This window comes from Vigna radiata, chromosome 5 (assembly GCF_000741045.1).
Source record: "Vigna radiata var. radiata cultivar VC1973A chromosome 5, Vradiata_ver6, whole genome shotgun sequence".
NCBI lineage: Eukaryota > Viridiplantae > Streptophyta > Magnoliopsida > Fabales > Fabaceae > Vigna > Vigna radiata.
In genome coordinates, this window is record NC_028355.1 from 17,003,832 (window position 1) to 17,022,810 (window position 18,979).

General features: G+C 28.2%; 2 protein-coding genes across 2 annotated transcripts; both read right to left on the minus strand.

The window, feature by feature from the left end:
• Positions 1-274: 274 nt before the first annotated feature.
• Positions 275-3,557, minus strand: LOC106760744 (coiled-coil domain-containing protein 25). The gene is made up of 6 exons (XM_014644159.2): positions 3,145-3,557; positions 2,449-2,576; positions 1,919-2,022; positions 1,682-1,769; positions 1,395-1,456; positions 275-735 (listed from the first exon to the last, which is right to left on the minus strand). Exons 1-6 carry the CDS (start codon positions 3,255-3,257, stop codon positions 583-585), a joined length of 648 nt encoding a protein of 215 aa, XP_014499645.1. The 5' UTR covers positions 3,258-3,557; the 3' UTR covers positions 275-582.
• A 1,975-nt stretch (positions 3,558-5,532) lies between these two features.
• LOC106760736 (sulfite exporter TauE/SafE family protein 3-like) lies at positions 5,533-11,054 on the minus strand. Its single transcript, XM_014644145.2, has 12 exons — positions 10,475-11,054; positions 9,003-9,162; positions 8,011-8,211; positions 7,877-7,941; positions 7,659-7,683; positions 7,455-7,546; positions 7,279-7,365; positions 7,129-7,182; positions 6,797-7,018; positions 6,221-6,314; positions 5,970-6,110; positions 5,533-5,871 (listed from the first exon to the last, which is right to left on the minus strand). Exons 1-12 carry the CDS (start codon positions 10,664-10,666, stop codon positions 5,789-5,791), a joined length of 1,416 nt encoding a protein of 471 aa, XP_014499631.1. The 5' UTR covers positions 10,667-11,054; the 3' UTR covers positions 5,533-5,788.
• Between the last annotated feature and the right edge of the window lie 7,925 nt (positions 11,055-18,979).

Consider the following 18,979-nt stretch of genomic DNA (forward strand, 5'->3'; position numbering starts at 1 on the left):
GTGCAGAATGACTTTATGAAGAAAAAGAAAATATTAAAATAATATTAATTAAGGTTAAAATGGTAATTTTTGGAGGTGCAGGATGAAAGCTTGGAGGTGTAGGATGAAACACCCCAAACCTTACTGGGTACGGTCTTAATCTAAATTGGTGTTCTATTAGTTTTAATATCAACAACAATAAAAAGCTTTTCTGCCCGTACCATCAACACCGGAAATCATTTTGCAACAATTTCTCAAGCGGGGAAAATAAAATTAAAAAGGGTAAACTAAATTCTAAACCAGCCAAGCGTAAACTGCCACTAAATATAGCAAGAAATATTTCAGTTTTTGACTCGACTGTGAGAACAATAATATAAAAACCATTGTCTCAAGCAAGGTTATAGATAAGGTATATTGCCTTTGCGAAGAACATAGTCCAATCATTCCCTTTCCCCCCATCCCCATCTTTTTTCTCTATCTGATCACAGTTGGGTAAACACATTACTTGGTTTCCTCAAGAAAGATAACATAATGCAGCTTCATATTCCAGAAGTAATCAATATATGGATCTGCCAGATAGCAAGTTGATTGCCACTCATCTGCTTACATGAAATCCTCCTCCAGTTCCTGCAATGATTTGCTTCCAGATGCAATTTGTTTGTTTGATGTCATATTTTCAGCAACCATCAAACCCTTGTAGCTCCGAAGCTCTGCTTGTCTCTCCTTGTCGAGTCTTTCCAATTCCTCACGGCGTTTCTGAATGGAAAAACATGTGGATAAATGAAAAAAAAAAAAAAAACCAATAAAATGTTTTCATAGTGTCTTAGAAGAAAGATTGAACCATAAACAAGCAAGAAGGCACCAAGACAACTTATCAATTAAAGTATAGTAATTAACTTTCACCCATGTTACAGCTCAAAGCAAACGTTTTATTTTCATCATATATTTTTTGCAGAGTCAGACTTCCAAGAAACATTGAGCAGGATCCTCTAGTCCTTAACAAAGTTAACAGACAAACAAAACCCTAAGGGAAGAAAGCTAAAAAGTGACACATAACTCTATTAGTGCACGTGGACAAACAAAGATGATAAACTATGAATCAGAAAGGTAAGCAACATGGTGGTTGAGCTTTAACTTTGATGTTCCAACAGTATACAAAGATTTCAATTACATCGACTGATATGATAACAAATTATCAGGTGAGCTTATAAGTTAAGAGCTACACGAGAAGTTAAGCTAACTAAATGAGGTTGGCTGAAAGCGTACAACAAATTCTCACTGCCCATCCATCAAAATTAAACTATACTTTCAAATCCAAGTCTATCAATATAACACTGTGCTTAAATACCGAGGTTAGTGACAGAGATGATTTAGTTGTGTGCATGAATTAAGAAAAGAAAAAGAGCAATACTCACCTTTTCTCTTAATTGTTGTTTTCTCTCAGCTCGTTCAGCTGCATTAACCGCTTCTCTCTCAGCTGATGCACATGTACCATCCATATACCAAATTAGATTTGTAAAAATATTATACATGATACACCATAAAGGGTAAATGCCTATAGCTAAGATAACCTATAAAAAATAAAGGAGGTGTCCACCATTTGCCTCCTTGTCCAGAAAAAAAATAGCATTTTTAATTATCCAAACTTAAATGTTCTAAAGAAAATATTACTCAAAAGAAATAAAGCAAACTTATTAAGTACCTTTCAAATCAGGTTTCCTTTCCACTTTTGTCTTGTTTAGCCTGTTAACAATCTCATTTATCCTCTTCTCAACTCTCACTGTTCGAACCTAAATGCATGAAAACCAGAAAATGATACTCTCTTAAAATGAACCATTCAACTACCCACCCACCCACACTGAAAAAACAAAAAGAAAAAAGACAGATCTACAAAGATGAGAAAGAATATGAAAAAGATTCAACTGTGAAAAGCATTCACCATTTTTGAATTGTGAAAACCAACTTGACCAACATCCATTGAAGCAGTTTTCTTTAAATTAGACCATGGAGTGTAAACAACATCAACATTGTTCACTTTATTCCCTGCCATGAATAAAGAAAAATGATAAGCACTGCGCACATAGTACCAGTAACTGGAAAGATAGATATGAAAGTCATATAATGATTGCATATATGTTTTTGAAATAGTAGGAGATAGCCTTACCGAATTCCATTGGTAAACATAGATCCTATTTGGATAAATCTCTCTGTAAACTTATAGGAGCAGAAAAGAAAAAAGGTACAATACATTGAACTTCTCCTATAAACTATAATCAACTTATGCACCTTAGATTCTGAAAAAATGAAATGAATGAGTTTCCGTAAAAGCTAAATGCATAAGCTGATTTTAACTTATAGGGGAGACTTTAATTCAATTTACCTTCTCATTTTCTTTTGCAGTAACACATAAAATTGGCAGCTAAATCAATTAAACTAATAAACCAGAGGAATAAACTGTCAGGCTTTCACCTTGAATTGAATTTGCTTTGACAAGCTGAGCACAGTCTTCCAGTAAACCTTCACTCATGCCATCAATAGTCTGGCCTTTGTGCAGCCTGACATAGACATGGGCTGAAGACATTTTATCAACATGAAACCTACAATAAACAGATTTTATCAATAAAGAACCTCAGTGAATGAAAACAAAAACAACACAACTATCTAAGAAAGCATTAAATCAAAACAAAAAGAAAGTAGTCGTCATTCAAGGAAACAAATTTAAGAAAAATGCGTGAAAAAATTACTATCTTCCAGAAACAGAACAGAACAAATAGCCAAAGGCAACATCACATCCCCAAAATGGTTGCCCTATACACGAAAAAAACCCAATTTTCGTCCCCCGGACAAAATAAATACAGTGTTATTACAACAAAAGAATTGGTTGAATCACATTCTAAACAAACCCGAATATAACATGATAATAATATTGAGTATTAACCACAAAATCGACAATCCTTCACTTTCAACTAGTGATGCAAAACATCAAAACAGCACAGAAACCTCTGCTACACAAACGACACAACTGGTAATCAAATCAAATCGCGTTGAAGACCAAGGTCAAGTGTGCAATTTCTACCGGATGCAGAGAACTTGAGGAAACGAAAAAGAAATTAAGAAATTGAAAGAGAGAGATGGAGGGAATATAAGAATGAACATTGGGATTACCAAATATCTTCGGGAAAACCGTATTTGATGAGCTCCTCGTTTTCGAACTTGTCGAGACCCATGAAGATGGTGTAGTCGCCGGCTTCAGGACGCGCCTTGAAGTAGAACACCATCGTGCGTGTGTGGCGTTGTTTCGACGCAGACGTTGAAGAAAGCTTATGCGGTTAGGTTAGGGTTCTGAATGGGAACTGTTATTTTCCTCAAAACAAATCAAAATTGGGGAATTGCTTTCGTTACACGAATCGCCGCGTAAATCAAACACACCGAACCTTTCTTCTTTTACTAGAGCCAAATGCGCCGTTGTGTTGTACGATTTCTGCCACGAAATTTCCAGATTCTAATAAACATCAACTGTGGTAACAAATTTCACCCAAATAACAGAAAGACACAAATTATATACAAGAGGAAAAGATTGACGTCAAAAGATAGACACTCACCAAATTTACTTATATATACTATGACAATTATTCTCCTTTTTTTTTTTATATTATTCTTCTAAAATTCTAAAATATAATAACCAAATAATATTTCCCTCTTTACAATTACACACACCTATATTATATATATACAAGGTTAAATATATGTTTTTAGTCCCTATAATTTGGGACGATTTTGGTTTTAGTCCCTCTTTGAAACTATAGTACAATTTAGTCCTTCAACTTTAGAAAACTCTGATTTTAGTCCTTTTTACTAAATTTTTTAAACTTTATTTGCTGTTTCAAGCACGTTACAAATAAAGTTAAAAAAATTTGGTAAAAAGGACTAAAACCAGAGTTTTCTAAAGTTGAAGGACTAAATTATAATATAGGTTGAAAAAAGAACTAAAACCAAAATCGCCCCAAAATATAGATAGTAAAAACATATTTAACCCTATATATATATATATATATATATATATAAAAGGTAAACTGTCATTTTCCGACATGAGTGTTCTTACTTTTTTTTAGTTAACATTTCCTTATACTTTTTTTACTGTAACTTGTATATTTTTATAGTTAAATTGGATTTCATTTTTTAAAATTATAGTAATTAAAAATACCATTAGGTCACCCTATAAATTATTTACCACAAATATAAATTAAATTTATAAACTCAAAAATATAGTCGTTTTGGTTTAATATAGTTGTTTTTGCTGGTTAAATTTTTTACAGCTTTGTTGTATTTTCAAATATAAATCTACGTTATTTATTAAATTAAAATGAAAAAATTGAATAACATAACTGATAAACAAACGGTTGTTTTAAAATTTTGAGTTTTAATGAAGTTAACTTAGAGTTCATAAATGATTTCTTTATATATTTTCTTAAAAATATCTATTAGTAATATTAGACCTAATAGTTTATTTTATTTTAAAAATATTTCAAGAAAACGAAAAACATACTAACAATCTTTATTTTCATTTCTATCTTTGTCTTCCTCTTTTTTTTACCTTTTTTTCGTTCTTCAAGAAAATCTAGTTATTGAAAGCTTATATTTACACCGATAGCTTTACAACTTTACAACGTTTGAAGCTTTACACCGATAGCTTATAGTTACAGTGTTTATTTTCAATGTTTAGTTAATTTCATTATTTTTCTTCCATTTACTTGCTTTTATTCAGAATAATTTTTCAAATTTATTAAAAAAAATATAAAAAAAAATCTGTTAAAAAAAATATTTTTAATACGAATCGATTCACTTCTTCTTTGATTTTGTCTATGCTCTAAATATTTCCAGGTCTTCTACATTGACTTCATTCTAAATTAAAAAATAATGTATTATATAAACTTGTAATGCTTTGAAAAATAAAATAAAATGGTAGAATGATTTCGGGAAGCTTACCACGTTTGAAATGAAATGAGTTGCAAAAATCTTGGTATGGTAGTGGTATACCACTTAAAAGTAACATGAAAAAAATAGAATGCACCTCCACATTAATGATTTATTCATAATTACGAGTATAAGTTTGAACACAGAAGCTCCGTTTAATACGCTAATCAATTTAAATTATGGATTAAAACCGATTGACGAGATTAGGTTGCAAATCGATAATATTTTTAAATATTATTTATTATTATGTAACTTTATTGTTTCTTAGTATTATAATATTCATAATTTTCTGGTAAAACATAAATATGGATTATTTTTTATATTTAAGATGTAAATGCTTTTCTTTTATATTTCACATTTAGAAAAACTTCTTTTTTAACAACATTTTTTTAACAATTTTTTAACAACGGCGGCAGTGATTGGTCTGTTTTAAATATTTTTTAAACATAAATTCAAATAGACTAATAAAATGATGACATGTTTTCTATTATCAAAAAATTTGTCAAAAAATATTATCAAAATATCATTTCCTTCACATTTTCATCAGTCAACTTATTTTTATATTATAATAATGACTGTCGGAAATAAATAATAGAAGGAACTACATATTTAAGAAAAAAATTTAAAAGTGGTCGTCATTAAAAAAATCTAAATCAAAAAAATGAATATTCGGAATATTTCCCTCACTACATCACTTCACAGAAGCTGTCCATAATGACACATCACCAACATAGTTGAAGCCATGCCAATAATTGAAAGTCAATTTTGGCCACTGGAGATTTGATCTCACCAATAATGCTGCAAATAGGACAGAATAATATTCCAAAATTCGCTATTATCCATACTTGCAGAGATTCTCAAACCCCATGTACTCATCATTTTCTATCTTGTGTATCATATTTGCAATACCAACTCCACCTAAAATGCGAGCAAATCAAACGTTTCAAAAATTCATAAGCACATGCACATTATAACAAGCTTTCACCAAAACCAAAAGAAGTGCATGCGATGCTCACCTAATGAAACTGCACTGATAAATATTGTAGAGGCTAGAATAAAGATAATAAGAGATGCTCTTCCAAAAATGATGATCAATTTTCTCACAATGTGCTGTCCAACCACAGCAGCAATGACAGCCACAAGGGTGAAGTACCCAGCTGTGCAACATTCAACAAAACGCAGCTTAAATACAGGCTATAGTGTAATTAATTGAATTTTTGCATCATGCCATTTTTCAGAGTTAATTTTGAAGTTCTGGGGCACTAACCATAAGGAACTGGAAAACGTTTCAATAGGTAGTATTCTATAACTGACATAGATGAGGAAAAGGTCATTGCAAAGGTGGCTGTGGCACTTGACACCTGCACACAACATGTTCAATCGTTTTAGTAACACGAATAAACTTCTTCACATCTGCTTCTACGCTCACCAAATATCATCTCATATTTGCATTCATAGATAGTCTAAATTTACTCAAAAATTTACAAATCTATAATACTTTACAAAACATAGAAGTTTAATTTGAAACTCTACAAAACCGACTTGTCGAATGAGATTTACATCTACTTATAAATCTTTAGTTAATGTGAGACTTTTAACACACTTCCTTACGTAGAAATATATACATCTCGAACATGGGACTAGATATTAACAGGTGATTCGATAGGAATCCGATAAAATCAATAGGATAGGCTTTTTAACGAGGACTCTGATACCATGTTAGAAGTGAACTTTAAACCTAACTCAATCTCACAAAACCGGCTTGCAGAAAAGGTTTGCATCCACTTCCACTTATATATTATGAATTTGCCTAATCGACGTGGGACTTCCAAAAGAAGGTAACCTGAGGTGGGACTCCCAGCTCGAGAAAAAGTGGGCCCATAACGAATCCTCCTCCTAGTCCCAACATGCCACCAACTACGCCAGCCAGTATGCCAAAGACACAATAGACAATTAGCTGTAAAACACTGAAATCTTTCCCTTCTTCTCCCGTGGAAGCTATTACTCTGCGTCCACTGAACAAGGCAGCTGCCTCATATGCAGTTACCCCAACCGAGACAGGAATCTGAATAACACGGAAACCATGTTTCGAAAGGTTTAAAGATGTTGTAACAGACATTTTTCTTGTATAAGGGTAATTATAATACTATGGAGGAATGTCCTGAAAAGAATTACCTGTAACAAGTTCAGTACCCAATACCATGTTGAACAAGTTGTCGTATACTTTTCCTGTCAATTGCACATTATTATTGGTCTCTAGTTAGAAAAGTCGGACGGTGTAAAAGTAGAAAAAAATCTTTGTTATAGTAGATATGAAAGAGCAACCTTGGCAATCTGTAGTGCAAGGAACGAAATCCAAACAAACATAAGAAGTCCAAACTCCTTCCAGCATACATTTTCAATGATAGTCACCTGCAGAATCCACATTTATCGACAATTTATTAGATATAAAAGGAAAATCAGGAAGTTCGTAACAACACACTGGAGAAGAGAATAGTGACCTCATGTTCAACGGTGACACTCTTGATGTCCTTCACAGGGACACCATTTGGTCCACTTGGAAGAGGCTTGTATTCAACTTCACCTCCAGAACCTACACCAAAATCAAAGTTGCAACTTGCATGGATCTGACATAAGAAATAAATTGTTCCGGTAAAAACTTTAATATGATTTGGTGTACGTTGATGAATAGTGTCTGAACTCACCGTTGGATTGTCGCCTAGCAGCCTCCTAGATTGATACAAAATGTCAAACAGTTAGCCATCAATTTCAGGTTATATACACCAAAACAGTGTTTTCTTGTTAATTATAGTGAAAGACACAAAGTTAGTAACAAAACAATACTTTATGGTCGTTGAATTATTTATACTATGTTGCTAGTTAAGGTAAAATGTCAGGTAATATAAACGAAGTTAAACAAGACCTTTTTCATTATGGTTTCCTTTTTCCAGGTTTCAACCCCCTTACAGAAAGCTTTTGTTGAGGTGCCTGCAAGACAATAATCAGTTAACAAATATAAGATTGTCAAAGTGAAATATCAGCTAGAATTATTGTTACCTAAGAATAGAACAATGAGCAATATCGTCACTATCCAATCAGGAAATACAACATTGAAGGCCACTCCAATGCTGATGCCTAGCATGAGCATTGGTTGAATGAGAAGAGCCAAATCATAGTCTATGATTGGCTTATTCAACGTAGGATGCCTCAGTTTAAGGTTGTAGTAAACTGTTGACAAAGCTGCACCCATGATCATACCTGTAACAAACATTAAACATATGATGATTCAAGGTGGTGGGACTCTTTGCAGGTCTTTTATTTCTCTTTTTATACATAGTGAGTTTGAATATAACTAAAGAAAATAAAGAATGATACGAACAACCAGACAACTTTTTTGTTTGGCTAAAGAAAAATAACGGGAAATAAAAGAAAACAAAATCACTGATTTTCATTTTTTTTTTCATTTTTTTTATAACTTTATATGTAATTTTAATCCTTGAAATATGGTCTTAATTTATTAGAGTCCTATTTTTTTAAATCTTGGTAAAATTTCCGCTGCTTCAACTCTTCTATTTTATTTTAATTTTTTTTGTAAAATTACTATTTTATTTAGTCTCTATAACATTTTATTTACTAGCCTATTTGAAAAAAGGGAATTACGTATTAAATTATTTGAAAAAAGAAATATTTGGCGGGAATTAAAATAAAACAATAAGAGAAATAAGACAAACATATAAAGTTACCAAAAAAATTAGCAAATATTTTGTAGAAACCAAAGATAAAATATGAAGATATTTTGGGGACAAAATCATATAAATGTATTTTTACTTCAATATTTTTTCTTCCTCATTTTATATTTATCTACCAATAGTAGGATTACGTCGGCCGAAGGATATTAATTATGCCAGTTTTTTATGAGTTTAGAGTACTTTAAGGTTGGCTTTGAATAACAACGAAAAAGTAGCATGAAAACACAACATATTTATTTACAATAGTTGAAACCTTAAAACTAAAAAAATTAAAGAATGCATAATTGTGTTTAATCTTACATTTAGAAATAGCTGTGGCTGATTTAGGATCAAATCCAATGATTAGGCTGAGCATAGGAACGAATATGCCACCTCCACCAACACCACCCACACTTCCAAAAGCCGCTCCACAAAACCCAACGAAAGTGCCTACAACAATTTGCCATCCAAATTCCAAATCCTGCCATCGAAAATGTTTCATACCACTAATTACATCAGTTTATAACTCATTTTTAGAGATATTTTAATCATTAAAATAAATAAATTTTATATTTAAAAAAATAAAATAAAATAATGAATATAAAATGTGAATCTGTTAAATGTAAAAATAATAATGGTGTAAAAGCAACATTGACCATAACTTTTCCTTTCTTGCTATGCCATCATATCTATCTACTTTTCCATGCTTAGTTTATAGGAGAGGAAAAAATAAGAAGAAAAGAAAACATAGCTACAATTTTTTTTTTTAATAGAACCAAAAAATAAAATCCTTCTATTTTCACTTTCGTTTACATTTTTTATTTCTCTCAAATAACCCACATATTATGCCCTCAAATAATTATTTCTTTCTTAGACTGTTCATATAAAGTAAGAAAAAACTATTTAAATAATCCTAAAAATATAAGAAATCATTTTAAACAGTATCTGAATACTATTGAAATACATTACTTTTAAACTAAAACGATAAACATTTCAGTAGTTTAAAAATTATTTAAGAAAAAACAAACAAATGACGAAATTTGTGGGTCATTAAAAAAACTTACTCTTACTTAACAACATATATCTGCAATAACTTAAAAGTTATTTTCAGACATATTCATCAAGTGTGTTTCAGAAAATTTGTTATTTTTTTTTAAATAAAATAAACTTCGACGTATCGATTCAACTATATTTATCTCTTCTGCAATTTCCATTTTCTGCTCCATACGTGTACTCTACGGTATAAAAACTATTTTTTATTTATTTAAAAGTAGCTAATTACATCCTTACAACGAATTCCTCAATAAGTTTATTAAACAATAATGAATTTATACTGAGATTGATTATAGGAAAATGATATTTTAACACTATTTTTTGACATTATTTTGACACTGCACACATGTCAAAATGTGATTGGACGATTTTAAATTAAAAAAGTTGAAACAGGAGTATATTTGGAAGAGAAAAACCAAAGTTTGTTTTTTTAATTTGAAATCGTCCAATCATATTTTGACATGTGCAGTGTCAAAAATGGTGTTAAAATATTATTTTCCTTCATTATATGAATGTTACGTTATTAAAATAATATAATTTTTAGGTTAGCTTTATCATTATGTTCTTGATCCAATCAGAACATTTGTGAAGTGAACAACGAACAAAATGACCAGAAAAAGCAAATCAGACACGTCAAATGAACCCATCCAAACTAAAACAAAACCAATTCCGATAATTTTTCTGTCTTTACCTTAAGAAATACGAAAGCAAGAATTCAAAAGAGACGAAGAAGACCTTACCGGCCACACATGACGATACCCTGAATCCTCGGATTGCCACAAGAAATTAACAGCTCTCATGAGAAAATTCTGTGCAGGATCTTCGGTAACATTAAACCGTGTCGCCTCCGTTCTCGTAATGCTTCTTTCTGCAGAAGCCATCGCAAGAACCCACGCAAAACAGAACAACAACACAATCCATGTAGATCCCATACGCTTCTTTCCAGTGTGATTGAATTCGTTCTTTAATCTGTTTGACCGGAAGAAAGACTCGATCGGACGAAGAAAAGAAAAGAAGATGCGAAGAAAAACTTGATGTTCAAATTTGGCTAATTGGATACAGCTATTTCGTAGGAACTAATTTTGAGAAACATCGATTTTATAATTTTTTGTTCCTCGGAAAACGAATGAGCAACCTCCGAAGAACTTTCACTTTTGCGTGATAAAAAACATCATTAAAAAAAAAAAAACATAGAAAACAAGAAAAAAAAAATGAACGAAGGATGATCACAGCAATTTTCTTGCAGTGAGTGGATTTATCAGCAGCGAAGTGCGCGCTGTCTCTCTTTCTCTACCGTTTCATATTCTCTATACCTTAGCTTCAATTTATAAAGATATTCAAAATAATTGAGGCTATGTTATTTACATGTTTATAATGTTTATTTGTAATTTCAGTCAAACTATTTACATGTTTACACCTTCCATATTCACACACTGCATGAACAACCTTTTTTATAGAAAAAAAATATATTCACCACGTGTAAGATTTATTCGAGACCACCATAAAAAACACATAATAAAGTAAGATGCATAGACAAGACAGATCATTATGATAAAATAATTGTTTTAAATTTATTATTGATATATAGGTAGTGTAGTAAATTTTACATATGAGTGTATCTTTTTTTGTTAATATAATTAGGTGAGTTTTATGATTAATGTTAAACATTAATCGGGTAATTAATAAGATCCAAAATATTAAATAAAGAACATGTTTTATATCTCAATAAAAGGAAATAAAAATGTATGATAATTATTATTGGTGAGTGTTTATGCTCCAAAATGTTTGGGATATTCATTTCCTTTTTATCATCAAAACGCAATGTTTTCTCATCTTATTTCTTGAATGGAGGGGACAATCATTATTGCTAATATCATTAGAAATAGTAATTGCATTTAAATATCACACTTCAATTTAAATTTATTGTGATTTTGAAATGTAAAATGATGTATGTTCACAAAGGATTTACAACTTACTAAAGTAGTTAATAATATATATGTTATAAAATATACACTTTTGCCTTTTTCTTTATTATGGTCTGTGATTTTACTACTAATGAATATTAAAATTAGATGTGTTTCTATTTGTTTTGAATTTTATTTTTTGTCTGAAATATTTTTTAATTAATTTGCTATTCATTGTTTGAATTATTTAACAAAACAACTCATCTTGTCCGTAAGTTATGCTTGGACAAACGTGTAGGCATGGGTCTTTACACAAGTTTATGATAAAAACAAATTATTACTTTCACAATATTTTAAGTTTATAAAGAATTATTTGGATCGTTTAAAGTATAAAATAAAACGAATTAAAATTATTCAGTTTAAATATTGTTTAAATCAAATAATTACTTTCATTTTGTCATGTAATTAAGTTGAATAATTTGTAGAATTTAATATAACTCACGTTTTAATAAGTGTCCATACTGAAGACATATATAGATCGATGAAATCTACAAATGAACGCGTTTATGTGATTAAAAAACACAGTCACATGAAAGAATGAAAATTGGTCAACTTTACTATTAGCCTTATTCCTGACCAGATTGAGTGTTTGCATTGTTTAAGAAAAATATTAAGATAAAACCAATGCTTAATATTTTAATTTTTTTTTCTTTGATCTAAAGAGAAAAAGTTATGATTCTTTCCACAGTAGATACAATTCGAATGTGAGGAATATTCGATTATATTCAGTAAAGAAATTTCAAAGACAAAAACACCTGCCAAATTTATTTATATATATAAAAGGAAAAATTGATATATTTTATTAATGTTTGACATTTACAATATACTTATTCTTCTCTTTCCTCCATGAGGTGTTACGTGGCACAGATACAGTCTTGTTGTGTGTCTGTATTAAATCTATGCGAAGCCCATAAGTTAATCTTATTGTCAGCGTTTATTTATTAATTTTGAAATCTATATAATTTGCTGTGTAATTTATTGAAATACTATATTGATGTCGTTGGTCTGAGATTAAATATTTAAATAAAAATTCAGTTTCAGTGTTGGACACTGTTACAATTTAAATCTAGGAGGATGATATTTTGAAAATACTTTTTCACAATTTTTTTGACAACGAAACATATGTCATCATTTTATTGCTCTATTTGAATTTATTTTTAAAATAATATTCAAAACGGACCAATCACAAGCTGTCACGTATACGTTGTAAAAAAGTTGTTAAAAAAATGTTGTTAAAAGGACTTTTACCTTAAATCTATGCGACGCGTATAAGTTAATTTTATTCTCAGAAGTTGTTATGGGTTAGGCTACCTAAAAGCAAATAGATTTTGTTAATATGAGTAACTAAATCAATTTCTTTAAGCTATTTTTCAACTGTATAATCTCATATATCTAGATTTCTCTCATTCTTTGATTCTTCCGTGTGTCCCTTCCATTAAAAGTCTGTCAGAAGAAGTCGTTCTTTGTTTGTATCTCTAACACATCGTATCTCTTACATCGGTAATCTGTTCTCATCAGTATTCAGGCGTCAAATTAAAATCAATTAAAATTTCACATTTCTAATCATAAATAAGTTATTGAGTTTAGGATAAAGACAATTTAATAATGATTTACTTGATAATAATTAAAAGTTAATCAATATTAAATTTAATTGTTTCGAAAGATGATTATTCCGTATAAATTTCAAAATAGTAATTATGATTGTTACTATGGTATGTCTGACCATCTAAACTCTTCGATATAATTTTGACCAAGCGATCATTTTATACATAAAAGTATAAGAGGTTAAAAATAAATACAGTTCATTAAGAGTAATTTAATAAATTGTTATAAGAGTAATTATTAATTAAGAAAATATATAATATAATATAGCCCTCTCAAATTAATTTCTTATTACCTTAATCAATGATAGTTGGAAGTGCCTATATAAAACTGTATAAGGGCATGATACATGTTCTCACTGTAACATCTGACCGTGACAACCCAACATTACATTTAATAATGTTCACGTAATCATTGATGTTTTATAAATAAAAAAACTTATATTTTTGTCTTTGCAATAATATTATATGTTATCAATAATACAAGTCCCCAAAGGCGAGAATTGTGTGCTTATAAAATATTTCCATGATGATAAAATTGTTATTATAAGAGAATTAATCTATAGACTCGTGATATGTTTATTTCTAACAATGAAAAGCATAAATATGGAAAAAAGAGAATAAAAAAAATAAACACGTATTTATTAAAACAAAAGGGAAAAATCATAAGGAATATAAATGCAAAATTTCTGAATAAAGAAAAAGAAACTTACTAAAAAAATATATACATAATTTAATTTATATATAAAGACATACTTATCATATTTTATCTATATCTATATATGAAAGATTTATCTTTTTAGTATTAATTATATTTATTTTTTCAATTTTACTATTTAAATAATTTTTTAAAATTATAATAATTATTTTATCAATTTAACTTTTTAGGTTGTTGTTTTCGAAATTTAGTTACGTTTTTTATTTGATTTTTTTTAGTCTTAACTATTTTATTGGTAAAAAAGTAAATATACGTGTGCACATATTAAAACTTTTTTTTTTTGTCAAAACTACAAAACGCTTGAAAATTTTAAATGGTGATAAAAATAGAAATTAATTTTATTAACAGCAAGCGACAAATAAAAATCATCATTTTGGTATAGTTTATCAAGTAAGTTATCAAAATGATAAATTGTCTAAAAATTATAAAATTGTGTAAGTTTCGTCGTGGAAGAAATTATATTACACAAATGAGATTTTAGTTTCTATTTTTAATAATACTGTGTTTGAGTTTATTTGATTTTTTAATTTTTATTAAAGTCGTCTTCATTAAATATTTTTTATTTAATTTTTAGTATTATTAAAAACATGTTTAATTTTTATTAGTAAGAAGAACTATGTAAAAAAATATTATGTATAATACTACTTTTATGTTATGAAAAATAAAATAAATCATTTTTATGGTATTTCGTGGTGTTTACTAAGATTTGTAACTTTTTATACCATTTATTTATTCTAATCATTTTTCAAAAAATTATATTAAAATGGTAATTTTTTTCACCAGGACATATTTGTCCTAGAAAAAAACTATATTATATATTGGTGTTATATTAGGTCAAAATCATCAATTTCAGAATACTAATTATGAACCCTAAAATCAATTGTTCGCAACACAGAGCAGAGTGAGACGTGTAAATTTATATCATATTTGAAAACTCGTATACGTAATCTGCATGCTTATGAAAATTTAGCAAAAAAACTCATCTTATTTTATTCAAAGGAATCAGATCATCGAGTAATTTCAGTCTATATGTGATTCTAAGAGATAACTAACAAAATATTCTAAGTAGTTAGCAACAAGGATCATTAATTACTTTTAGCATTTGATGATTAAAATATATATTATTTTCATTTAAGAAAAAAATGACTTATCAGTCAATGAATAGTAAACAACGAAATATAATTCACTAAAATATGGCAATATAATAAAAATGTAGATAAAATAGATGTCACAATGTCTATGTTTTCTTATTAAAAATATTTACATATTAATATATTATCTGTAATTTTAAGTTTAGAGATTGAATGTTATAGACAGGAGTTAATTAAAAAAAAAAATTGTCAAATTTATCATAGGATAATGATATTATGTTAGTATTTATATTTCTCTACAAAGTACTTATATAACTATATTTTAGATTAAATGTGTTTTTGGTTATTTAATTTTTAGTAAAATTTTGAACTAATTTATTTTTGAAATTTTGATATAATATTTAGTCTCTGAACCTGTTAAATGTTTAATTTAATTTTGTTAACCAATTTTATTAAATTTATTTGATTTTTCAACGGTTAACACTAAAAAAATGTAAAATATTAAATAAATTTAATAAAATTTAGTTAAAATAACTAAATACATATATTTTTAAAATTAGAAAATTAAACTAGATAAAATTTTAAAAAATAACTAATTCGAATTTTGAGTAAAAATTAAAAAAGTAAAACCATATTTTAATTATTATTATTATTATTTTTGTTAAAACTTGAAGATGAAATTGGTTGTCCTTCTGCACAATTCAAAAGATACGTCTGTACGATAAAGCTTAAAGTCATTTTTGGTATTTTATTTGTAGAAAGTAATTTTTCAGGTGTTGTCTCAATTATGATGTTTTTCATGCCATTTTTAGAATGTGGGGTAATTTATCAACGTCACCTTACCATTTTTCAGTGTATTGTTGCGTTAAGGATCAGGTTTAAATGTTTTTTTAACACCACTTGCATTAATTAACAACTTATTTTTATAAGTATTTTGACTATTAAAAATTAATTTCTTATATGAGAAAAAAATAAATATAATGTGAAGTATATGTAAATATTTTTTGATGTGAAAATAATACTAAATATTGGCTATGAGTAGCATTGAATAGTTTACCTAGATAATGTATTATTTAAATGTGTTTTATTTTAGTCGGATAACAATCCATAATAAACATGAAATCTTGTTACACCAACGGTTAAAAGTTCTACATTCACTAGAGATAAGATCAATTCAATATATATAAGTGGGTGCAAACACATCAACATCAATTACACTAAAAAAGAAAAAAATAATAATCTATAGTTTAATAGAAGAAAAAAAAAATATCATTAAGAAAACAAAATTAAAAGAAACACTAATGTTAATTTGTGGATATTGTTTTAAGAATGATAATAAAATTAATTTTATATTAGTTCATTATCTTTATCGAATAACAAAAATATCATTTCATAAGTTTAAGATGAGTAACTCAAATATATTTATACCCTGTGATCTTTCTTATAATATTTATTCTTGTTTAAAAATATTTATTATATAAAATAACGTTATTTTCATAACTTACACATATTCTATAAAAATAGATAACCCCTTTACATGCGTATGTATTTGATTAAAAAAATATACATTGATTAACAATTTCGCACTGCGAATAACTAATGAGTCGAATTTGTAATATTTAAAGCTGTAACTTGCAATTTTTCATTGACATGAATAGAAATAATATTATAATTTATTAGAAAAAACATGTATTATACATTAAATTTAACTTTAAATTTGAAGATTAATAAATTAATTTAATTTAACTTCAGAAAATTTGCTTTTAAAATAAAGACTGTATTTATTTATATATTCTTAGTTTGTTTCATGTCTAGTTAATGAATTTTCAACACATTCTTTCACGTTAAGGCAAGGTATATATACATGATATTAAACATTAATAGATTATTGAATTGTAGGTAATAAGATAGATATTAAAAAGTGAGTTTTAAGTCTAACTTAACTTCACAAAACCAGTTTTTAAGGTGATGTTTGCACCACTTATATATTATAGGTGAGGTTTGCACCACTTATATATTATAATTTGACATCATCTCTAGTCAATGTGGAACTTGCAACACACCCCCTTCACGCCGAGGTATAGACATCTCGTGCGTGATAGTATAATTTGGATGGTCCAATAGCGGTCCGACAACATATGAAAACAAAAATGCTCACTTAGAACTCACTAGGATAGGCTCTAATCATGGCTCTAATAGAAAGTGGGTTTTAAGCCTAACTCAACATCACAAAACCGGTTTTTAAGGTGAGGTTTGCACCACTTATATATTATAATTTAGTCTTATCTCTAGTTAATGTGGAACTTCCAACAATAGAATCAACAAATAATAAATATTGTCAAGATAAACTTAAATTTAATATAACTTTATATTTACTAATATTTTGATAAGTAATTAAATAAATAAGTATTAGTTAGTTGTATAATTAACATTAATTATATGGGATGGGACCGACCATGATTTACGTTAAAATTAATATCTCGTATTGTAGTGTATGTTTGAGTTGGTCGACATGTTTAATATATTTTGTTCTGATTCGGATCTGTTCTTGAATATTGAAGAAAAGAGCAGTTTGAAAGTAGTGCACAGATGTCTAATAATGAAAGATGCATAACATGATAAGATCATAAGATACCTTAGTCACGCTTCAATTCACATGATAAGATCACAACACACCTTAGTCGTACTTTTTCCAATTCGTTATTGCCTTCCACATGCAGGTAAGACAAACCCTGATTAATTAATCATTTTTCATTAATCCAAAGTTTTATATAATTAAAAAATAAGTAATGTTAAGGACATATTTAATTACAATAGAATCAACCAAACAAGGTTTTCTTCGCATAATGATACAATTATTTGTGGATTTTACGGATTTAAGTAAGTTTCGATAAAAACATTATGCAAGTGGACAAATTGTACTGTACGATTTTAAAGTAAAGATGTTTTATTTGTACATATGATTCTAAAAAAATCTTAATTTTTATGTTTATTTTTATGGAAATTGTGATATTTTTCTAATGTATAAAAGTCACGTTTTCTTATTTTTTGTATATATATTTATTTTTCTAAAATCATGGTTCTTTCTATTTTTAATTATCTAATCATTCACTTGATGACGAAAATGATATATACTGATACAACTCATTTATCTGTTTGTTTATAGCCAACTAGACATAGAATTTGCTATTTTTTTTATTGTTTATTATGTATAATAGTAAGAATAAGTCCGAATTAAGTAGGATCTGCCCGTACTTTTAAAACTAATTTAAGAAAAAAAATTACCATCTGAGATTTATATTATTAATATTTTACTAAATAATTGTTGAATCATGCAATATATAAATATTTTTTCTAAACACCAGGTTACTAAAGTCAAATTTTGAACTTTATGAATGAATACTTTTGTCTGTATAAAATCTATATGTAAAATATGTGAGAAAATTGTCCATAAATTATAATTGTTATTACTAAATGATAATTAGTGATGTTTGTTGATAAATTATAATTTTAATTATTAATTGATATTTTCATTGATACTTTATTATCATATTTACCAAAGAAATAATATTGTTGATAAATTTGTCCTCAATTTGGATATAAATTTTTCGTCAAATCCAATGAAATTTCTTATATATTAAGAGGATACAAATGAGAAGAAGAAAAGAAGAAAAAAGGAGATGAGATGATGAGATAATGATGATAGTTGTGACTCGATGGTAACACAACAATGACTTTGTGGTAAAGCGAAAGCTCGTTGGTGACGTCAATAATTATCAGTGATGTACAGGTGAAAAATGTTGGTGATGGTGTTTGTCGGAGTTCGAGTGAGAGGTGAAGTATGAGGAGGTCAGGAAGAGGAAGAAAAAAG